This window comes from Gopherus flavomarginatus, chromosome 16, assembly GCF_025201925.1.
Source record: "Gopherus flavomarginatus isolate rGopFla2 chromosome 16, rGopFla2.mat.asm, whole genome shotgun sequence".
In the NCBI taxonomy this organism is placed as follows: Eukaryota; Metazoa; Chordata; order Testudines; family Testudinidae; genus Gopherus; species Gopherus flavomarginatus.
The window spans coordinates 6,764,256-6,773,704 of NC_066632.1; the positions used below are offsets into that span (position 1 = coordinate 6,764,256).

At 53.4% G+C, this 9,449-nt stretch overlaps 1 protein-coding gene across 1 annotated transcript; it reads right to left on the minus strand.

Moving 5' to 3' along the window:
• Positions 1-647: 647 nt before the first annotated feature.
• Positions 648-8,103, minus strand: LOC127035296 (C-type lectin domain family 10 member A-like). Its single transcript, XM_050925012.1, has 6 exons — positions 7,921-8,103; positions 7,320-7,418; positions 6,435-6,503; positions 5,275-5,420; positions 2,086-2,192; positions 648-937 (listed from the first exon to the last, which is right to left on the minus strand). The coding sequence occupies exons 1-6, from the start codon at positions 7,946-7,948 to the stop codon at positions 790-792; spliced, it is 597 nt and encodes a 198-aa protein (XP_050780969.1). The 5' UTR covers positions 7,949-8,103; the 3' UTR covers positions 648-789.
• Positions 8,104-9,449: the final 1,346 nt, after the last annotated feature.

The following is a 9,449-nucleotide window of genomic DNA, read 5'->3' on the forward strand; positions in this document are numbered from 1 at the left end:
CGCAAAACCTTAAATTAGAGTGAATGAATGAAGATTCGGCACAGCACTTCTGAAAGGTTGCCGACCCCTGGTATAAAAAGTAGGATTTAAGTAGTTCCAAGTAATAGACAGAACAAAGTAAGTTACCAAGTAAAATAAAACAAAACATGCAAGTCTAAGCCTAATACATTAAGAAACTGGTTACAGGTAAATCTCACCCTCAGAGATGTTCCAATAAGCTTCTTTCACAGACTAGACTCCTTCCTAGTCTGGGCCAATCCTTTTCCCTGGTACTGTCCTTATTAGTTGCAGCAGGCATCTTATGTGAAAAGTCAGGGCTTTCTCAAGATTGGGACCCACTTTGTTCTGTTCCACCCCTTTTTATAGCTTTGGCACAAAGTGGGAATCTTTTGTCTCTCTGGGTCCCCACCCGTCTTTCTAAATGGAAAAGCACCAGTTTTAAGATGGATTCCAGTATCAGGTGACATGTTCATATGTCCTGTGAGACTTCCAGTCTTCACTCTTCCAGGGCTGGCCCGCATGTACCCCGGAAGGTTTGCAAGTAAACAGAGCCATTTACAACCAATTGTTTTAGTCAATGAGAGCCATCAAGATTCTAAACCACCATTAATGGCCCACACTTTGCATAATTACAATATATTCACACTTATAAACATATTTTTATAAAGCATATGGAGTGCAACGTCACAAGCCTGACAGGATTATGTGCAGGCCATGAATGGCGCCCAGGAATAGCAGCGGGAGGATGAATTTCAGCCTGTGTTCGCAGCCAGGGGAAGATGGGGCTGTTTACACAGTGGCAGCCCTTTCACAGATCCACCTGTAAGAGTTACTACAGTGTTCATCATTCCATAGGCCAGTCTCCAGCAGGTGGGCGCAATCCTCGTCACCGATTCCATTCCTGAGCACGTTATTGGGCTCCCCTTTGTTCCAGTTCCTGAACAAGAAGAGAGAGACGAGCCCTCAGAGCCCTTGGCCCGCTGACTCCCTGTCCAAGAGGAGATACACCCACCTGTAAACTGGGACCCACCCTCAGAGTAACCTAGAGCAGCCCTGGGCTTCATTGAACTTATGCTCAGGCCCAGTGAAGTTCTGGAAAGCTCAGAACAGCCAGAGCCCGGCAGGGTTTGAGCCACGCCCCTGCACCAGGGCTGTTGTGCCAGCTCTTCTCCAGCCCCTTTATGCTGGTTATATCCTGAGCGAGGGTGAGGGAGGAGATTAAATCTCCTTCAGAATCCCTTGATGCTGCCAGAGCAACGTAAAGAGCCCTTGAGCAATGGAATATTGGGCTCATTCCATTGACTTTGGCCAGAGCTAGGGGGGATTAAAGTAAGTAGAGGGAACAATATGGCTGCCCATGATGCCAGGCTGAATACTCTCTGCATGGAGGGGAGGGGGGGTTGAACAATTTGCACCCCAGTCTCAAGGGTTTGTGACATTCCCCCTAGAGGAGACAGATCTTTTGTTCTGAAGTATCCAAATGAACATGGGGCCAGAGACAGCATTACCTGATCACAGGGCAGGCGTCTTGATTGGCCTACTAGAGGATAACAACCTACTACCAGCTAATGGCATAAGTGGGGGAGGGCTGCGCTGTTGAAGGCCCTGGTGCAGGGGTAAAGGCTGCTACCCACACACGCCATGGCAGCAGAAGCTTCCCCTCATCACAATGTCTCAGACCAGACCAGCCTTGGAGAGACCCCTCTGTACGCTGAGAGGGGCGCTCTGTCCCTGTGACTCATTCCATCCTCAGTCCATTGGCTGTGATGGCCAACGAGCACCCAGTGCGATCTGTGGATGCTTTACCCACTGGAAACTGGGCTGAGACCCTTCAAGCTCGTTTCATACAGAGGGCACCCAGCAGCAATGCCATTTGGTCACTAGAGACCTGGGCAAGATTGCAAACAGTGACCTGCGGAAGACCGATAAAGCCTCAAGTCGTTCAGTCCTCAGGGCATGAAATCAAACCCGAGTGACTCCATCCCTGGCCTCAGCCTTGCAGCTCCTGAGGTAGAAAGTGCCCACAGGGGTAGCTGGGGCAGGCCAAGACAGGAATGGGAGAGCAGAGGATCGCCCCATGCTTACATAAATACCGCAGAAGTGTTGTCCACCCAGCGCCAGATGCCTTCAGTCCCTTGGTCGGTCAAGCCAATCCAGTGACGTACAGATACAGCTCTATGGACCAAGTAATTCTAGAGAGGATGACACACAAAATTGTGTGTTTAGAACTGAAGCCAGATCCTGAGGTGTCTCCCATGGCAGGAACTTACCCCAAGGGATGACCTGGGCACTCGGTGCTGCGTACGCCAGAGGAGGCAGCAAGGAGCCCGATTCTCTTCTCCCTCCAGTAAGGGTGTGGGGGATGGAGAGACGTCAGTGGAGGAGCAGGGGTTGGTGATGCTTTCAGCCTGGGGTGGGGAGAGGAGGCCCCGAGCCTGGGGGATGGATGGTGTTGGAAGGAGGAAGGAGGGCATTGGGTCCTGCAGTGGGACAGAGGGGGCTGCGGCATAGATCACCCACACACCAAGCCAAACAGATCCCAACCCTACAGTCAAACTTGGGCACAACCCAGCAGGGGAGGATAATGCACAGGGAGTCCGGGAGGGCCTGTTGTATTAATTTAGCTGGAATATACGAGACTAAGGTGTTATCAGAACCCAGCCATTGGCCGACATTAAACAGCGCTAACCCGGCCTGCTTAGTTCCCTTAAAAACCCTTTTAACCTTGATCAAAGACAAAGAGGAAAGGGAAAAACCAGGGAAAGCCTTTGAACGGTAAAGCACTGAGCCAGGCTTTCAGTCCACCACCCTCCTTTGAGCCTGTCCTGTTGAGCTGCAGAATTTTTATAAGGAACCCACTCCCCCTTGTGTGACAGGCTCTTCCCTGAGCCAGATTAATCATTTGTGGGCCCTGGCATCTGGACTGTGGCCCTGCCCCCTGCTCCACCCATGCTTTGCTGCAAGGCCCCCCCCTGCTCAGCCTCTTCCCCTCCAAGGCCCTACCCACCACTCGCACTGTTGGGAGGGAGCGGAGAGGAATCAGCAGCAGGCCGGACCTCGGTGGGGAGAGGCCGAGTGGGGTGGGTCATTGGCGCAAAGCATGGGCAGAACGCAGGGGGCAGGGCTACAGTCTGGGCACCAGGGTCCCTTCTCAGTGTGGGCCCGGCACCATTGGCGCCATTGTAAATGAATTTGTTGGTCTCTGGGGTGCCACAAGGACTCCTTGTTGTTTTTGCTGATACAGACTAACATGGCTGCTACTCTGAAACCTGAAAAATTTGGGTTTGTTTAGTCTGGAGAAGAGAAGACTGAGAGGGGCCATAACAGTTTTCAAGTACAAAAAAAATTGTTACAAGGAGGAAGGAGCAAAATTGTTGTTCTTAACCTCTCAGGATAGAACAAGAATCAATGGCTTAAATTGCAGCAAAGGCAGTTTAGGTTGGGCATTAGGAAAAGCTTCCTGTCAGGGTGGTTAAGCACTGGAATAAATTGCCCAGGGAGGTTGTGGAATCTCCATCATTGGGGATTTTTAAGGGCAGGTTGGACAAACACTGTCAGGGATGGTCTAGATAACGCTTAGTCCTGCCTTGAGCGCAGGGGACTGGACTAGATGATATCAGAGCTGGTAACAACCATCCTGCAGCTGAGACAGGCTGGAGCAGCGGTTGTTGTTACAGTCCGACCCGTTTCATCCCAGCTGGTGGTTGGGATTAGCTGGACCCCATAAAGGCGACGCCATCTGGGTCCCTCTCTCTGACCCCGTCTGGTCAGGACGTTTCAGGCTCAGGATGACAAAGGTCTCGGGTCCCAGAAGATGTGGGGGATGGGGGAGATTTGATGGTGAAGTACATTCCGGTAGTCTATTTTTCTCTTCCAGGGCCCCAAAAGGGAGCAATGGGTGGAACAGCCCATCGTTTCTGTGGCCGCCAAGTAGGTTTAATCTCCAACCCTGAATTCACACCTTTCTGGTCCCATGCGTTTCTTGTTTGCCAGGCGTGATCTGAACCCAGTCGTTGAGTTACAGCAGGAGGCTCTTTCGTTTGGACTAACTCCGTCTGTCTCCCGTTTGGGATCTTTTCCCATCAATCCTGGTTACTCTCGGTCATTGTACCATCTCAGGAACGCTCACAAACTTTTACAGCTGCGTTCACAGTGAGGGTAAATTTGTCAGGCCAGTTATTACGACCGGATGCAGCAGGAGATAAGGGTGAGCGTTACGAATGCACCGTCCGAGTTCCTCTTTCCAAAGAGCTCTTCCACTTTGAAAATGACTGTAAAAAGCCTGCCCCCAGATGGGCTCCCTCATCCCTGTGTGTATGAGCCAGAGCTGCTGGCCACAGGAACTAACCTAAGTTGTTCCTGCTTTTCCCTCCCATATGCCCAGCAGAACCAGCCAGGGCCTGATCTGGTTCAAGCCTCATTAGAATTGTCACCCAAGTTCTTGTTGCAGGATGTTTGGGCCGAATCCCCAGCTGATGTCAATCAGGATCATGCCGATGGCAGCTGCTGTGCACCAGCCAGGCTGCTGGCCCATTCCTGGCACTGGAAAGCACTGACCAAAGGAAATACATTCACTACCATAGGCGCCGACTCTGTGGGTGCCCTGGGGCTCTCAGCACCCACCAGCTACCCGCCCATCAGTTGTTTGGCCACCCAGCCGCTGATCAGCTGTTTGGCAGCCGGTGGGAGGTGCTTGGTGGAGGGGAGGGAGCAGGTGTGGGACAAGGCAGAGCAAGGGCAGGGTCTTGGGAGAAGGGGTGTAGTGTAGGCAGGGCTGAAGCGGGGTGGAGCACCCACCCGGAAAAATTAATGTCAGCGCCTGTGGTACTACAGTCGAGTCCTGGCTCTTCTCTCCCAGCAGACACCCCTGGGCTCTGCAGTCTGGTGGGAATCTTCCTCTGGCAAGATAGTTTCGTGTTCCCAGCCCCCCAGGGAGTCTGGCTACCCTGCCGGGTAACCACCTCTCTTATCTGCCGAGCAGCTTTGCTTTCCGAGCCCTCCTCAAACCTCCCCACCGTTTGCTCCACATCGTCCCTTCTCTGTGCTGCTGCCCCAAGCCCCTCCTGCCCCCGCCGAGGCAAAATTCACCCCAGGGGAGGGGGGAGGAGGGACAGGTCTAGCCCTTGTCACTGCAGGAGCCCTGCTTCAGCCCTGCACCGGGAACTCCCACTGTTGCTTTCTTCCCATCAGGCCCAAACAGCACCAAAGCCTCATGCCAGCCCTCTGCCCAGGTGTCATTACACTCCAGGGAAGGGTGGGGCCGAGGGCTCGTACCTGCTCCGTTTGGTCGTTGATCACCACCAGATCAGCATTCTGGGCTAAGCAGGAGTTTCTCGCTGCCTCCCAGGTCTGGTTAGTCTGGGAGAAAAGGTAGCACCTCCCTTGTTCCTGGCACCAGCCTAACTGGCACCAGGGAACACCTGCAGGAGAAAATGCAGCTGTGAGCCCCTCCCCCCTAAACACCAATGAGAGGCAGATCCCCCCCATGTGCCAACGAGGCACGAATCCCCCCGACCTGCCAATGAGGGGCCGATCCCCACCCACACACCAATGAGGGTTCAATCTCCACCCCTCACGCCGATGAGGACCCAATCCCTCCCTTCCCATGACAAGCTGATCCCTGACCCCTCTCATGCTGATTTAGGGGCCAATCCTTCCCCCCACGCACCGACAAGGAGCGGTTCCCCCAACCTCATGTGCCAAAGAGGAGCCAATCTCTCCCTCTCACATGCCGACATGGGACTGATCCCCTCCCACATGCCGACTAGGGGCCAATGCCCCACACACATACCACCGATGGGTCGATCCCTCCCTCTTCAGGTGATGATGGGGGACCGATTCCTGCCCCCCCACGTACCAACGCTTCTCCCCACATGCCGACTAGGGGCCAATCCCCCCACCCCACATGCCAACAGAAGGCAGATCCCTCCCCCCAGCATGCCGACGAGGGGCTGATTAGACCCTCCTCACATGCTGACGCAGGACCGATATCTCCCCCACATGCTCCACTGAGGGGTCAATCCCTCCCCCCCACACACACATGCTGACAGAAGGCCAATCCGTCCCGTCACCACCACCCCATGCGCTGATGGAGCTCCAATCCCTCCCCTCATGTGCTGCCGAGGGGCTGATACCTCCTCCCCACAGACACAGAGTACAGGCCAAACCACAGCAGGTGTGGGTACTCCACGGGAAACCTAAGCCACAAGTGAGAGCAGAAGCTACAGGCAGAGACATGGGGCACAGGCAGGCCCTCCATCTATCCTTATGGACTCTGCTTTCACAGGGCGAGTGGCAGGGCCCCATTCCCAGGTTCCAGCCCCCACCCCTGGCACTAATGGGGGATTCTGCAGCCACACACCCCAACTAGGGGGGACTCCCCACCCCAGCTAGAACGTAACACTGCATTTGGATTCTCCCCACTCTGCTCTCACCTGCTATGCTCCTCTGGGTTGTGGGGCCAGGGTCTCCTGGCTTGGTGGGAGAAGGAGCAGCCTGTGAAACTGAGCACGGCCTATGTTAGTCTCAGGGCCATTGATAGGATACACCCCCCACCCTCGCAGGGTGCTGATCACCCCACCTCCCTGCACCCCAGAGGGTGATGCTGCAGCACCCCAACTCTGCCTAATGCCTGATCCCCTCCTCCCTGCACCCCTAAACCAGATCAAGACTTCCAGCATCTTTCTCTTCCACCTCATCTGCAGGCTGAACCACCTCTGATCCCAGAACCCCTAAATTGGAAGGAGACACTGCAACACCCCAGACCCCTATCCCTGCTGGGTGCTCATCCCCCTCCCTAAGCCCCATGTGATGCCATCCCTGTTCTCAGTGCACAGGCTGGGACATTAAGGAAAGGAAGACTAGCAACATTCAAGAGGAGCCCAGAGAGCACCTCCCATTTACCCCTGTCCTCCAGCTCTGATCTTACCAGTCGCATGTGGGGAGCAGGAATCCCAGCGACGGGCCCCCTGGCCAATTGGGGCTCTCACCTCCTCCATGTATGGATGAGCAGGATTTGGGGAGGGGGGAATCTCAAACCCTAATAATAATAATAACACCTCCCCCTTCTCATCCATAGAGCACATGAAGCACTTTGAGAAGGGGGTCAAGCTCATGAGCACCATTTTATAGACGGGGGAAACTGAGGCATGGGGCACTGATGTGAATTGCTCAAGGTCACGCAGCTGGAATAGCACTCTGGTCACCTAAGGCTTAGTCCCATTCTGTCTCTACTAGTCCATGTTGTCTCAGAAGGTGCTGAGCCCTCACCAGACCAGGTCTGGTGGGGGTAGGGGGCCCAGGTCATAGTAAATACTCACAGTAGAGGAGGTAGTGGAGGACCAGGGTCATCAGGAGCAGTTTGACGGCAATAATGATCATGGTGGTGATCACCAGCTGCCGGTTTGTGAAGGGGAGATCTGGAAAGGGGGGAAATGGCTCTGATAACCCTGTCCTGGCCACATGCTGGCTCTTATTCTCACCATCACCGCAAGCCCTGAGTGGGACGCACTTTGGATCAAGCCTGACAGTAATTGAAGAGACAGGGATCTGTGTGTAGCATCTTTAGCTGAAAGAGCTTTTCTCCCCGCTGCTTCTCAAGCATTTGAGTTAAATGGGCACCCGCAAAAATGAAAAGCATGACACCAAAGGGCCAAACTCAGTTCCCCTGTGCACGGTGTGACTCTGTCAGTCCTGCTAGCTCCCCAGTCACCCCCAAGGCTTCCAGAGATGGCAGAATAAGTGAGACCGTCATTTCTGATCTGTTTTTGAAAAGAGGAAAAGCCAAACTTCTTTTTGAGCTTTCTTCTAGCACCACGAAGGAGCAAAAAGGGAAGGAACCCGACTGCCACCCCCAGAAAATGAGCAACACTCAGAGCAGCAGGTTCCTCATCAGCCAGCAAATGAGCTTGCTTGTCTCACCGCGGGGAGGGGACAGACCCCAGCCCATGTTCCTGGGTCCTTCCAGTCCCACTGAGGTTCTCCAGGCGGGTTGGGAATCTGCTCTGCGTCCCCTCAGATCTCTCAGTCATGCAGGCGTCTTCCCCTTTGGGGCCAAGGGTAGCGGGCTGGGTGGGTGCCCCGTGTGCTCTGCTGTTATCTCCTTCTGGGCTTCTTATACATGCAGATACTCAGACACTCCCGTGGGACAGCCTGCATGGGCAATGTCAGAGCACCGCCCATCACCCTGCCTCCTGCGCGGGGCAGTGGTGACCCTGAGTGAGTCACAGCTTCAAAAAGGGAACAGCCCTGCTAGGTCCCATCTGGTCCTTCGTCCCAGAGCAGCTCTGTTCTCCCCAGGCTAGTTTTAAAGATAACATAATGGGGTGGGTAGTTGGGCTCAAACCCTGGACCTGAGGCAGTGATACTCAGACCTCAGGCGCCAAATTAGCACTCAGCATTACCCAAGAGGGTCACAGTAGGGTGAATTCATGGCTTTGTTTACTAGAGGACTCTGTGATGATATTTAAGCAGTATGTCAGTTTTATACATATATGTATTCTCAGCACACAATGACTGACCAAGTATCACTATTTTATTAACTACAGCTGGTTAATTACATAGTAAAAGCATCCTGGTAAGTTAATAACTTAGACTGGTTAATAATTATGGAAGCAAGATCTGAAGCAGCTAGTGATGAGCTGCAAGGGGTGGGGGGAGGTTTCAGGGCCAGACGATCTTTACATAGACACACCTGCTCGGCCTGGGTATCCAGCAGACGGAGCTGCTTTGCCCACATGATTAGTTTTGGTTGGTGCTGGGTTACAAATCACTTTAGAATGCAGGGGACTGAAATGTTTTTATCCTGATTGTGGGAGGAATGGGCAGCAGAACTGTGCTTAGCCGGCCCTGAATGGCAGGGTCTCCCTCAGCTGAACTGAGCTCACAAAGCAGGGGGTTTGGATGCCAAAGCCCAGTGTTGAGGGAGAAGGGCCATGGTGTCAAAGTGTTAGGTCAGTTTAACTATATTGCTCAGGGGGGTGGATTATTCACCCACAAAAGTGGATCAGTCTGATTTTCTAGTGTAGACCAGCCCCTAATCTGGTGCAAGGTGGCTCTGTCCCTGAGAAAGCTCGCCCCTGGGTGTCCCTTTCTAAACTGCTGCTTCTTTTGTTCTGCCTTGTGGTAACTTTCCATTACTTCCAAGCCTCCCTCACCTTGGACAAGAGCAGAAAGCAGCATCTCCCACGCAGAGGAAACTCACTGTCTCACGGTGCTTAATGTAATGTTGCATGCTGGTCCGTGGCCATTGTATCTGGCCTGGCAGAGACATTCCGACCCTGCTACCTCCTGGGGCATCCACACACACGTAGGCATTCCATGGTACAGTATCATACAATCATCCAGATTTCAGAAGTAATACAACCTGATCCCTTACAAGGGAAAGCTGAGGCATGGGGAACTTGTTGCAGATGGCAATGGAAGGCAAGTTGTTGAGTAATTCAGTATTT

Bases quoted from the DNA above. Each gene is read 5' to 3' on its own strand.
- LOC127035296 (XM_050925012.1), bottom strand. From the start codon at position 7,948: ATGGGCTGGGGTCTGTCCCCTCCCCGCG. The intron at 7,419-7,920 runs GTGAGACAAGCA...CCCCCTTTCCAG, and splicing joins GGGTCTGTCCCCTCCCCGCG to ATCTCCCCTTCACAAACCGG. The intron at 938-2,085 runs GTAAGCATGGGG...CTTCTTGTTCAG, and splicing joins AACACTTCTGCGGTATTTAT to GAACTGGAACAAAGGGGAGC.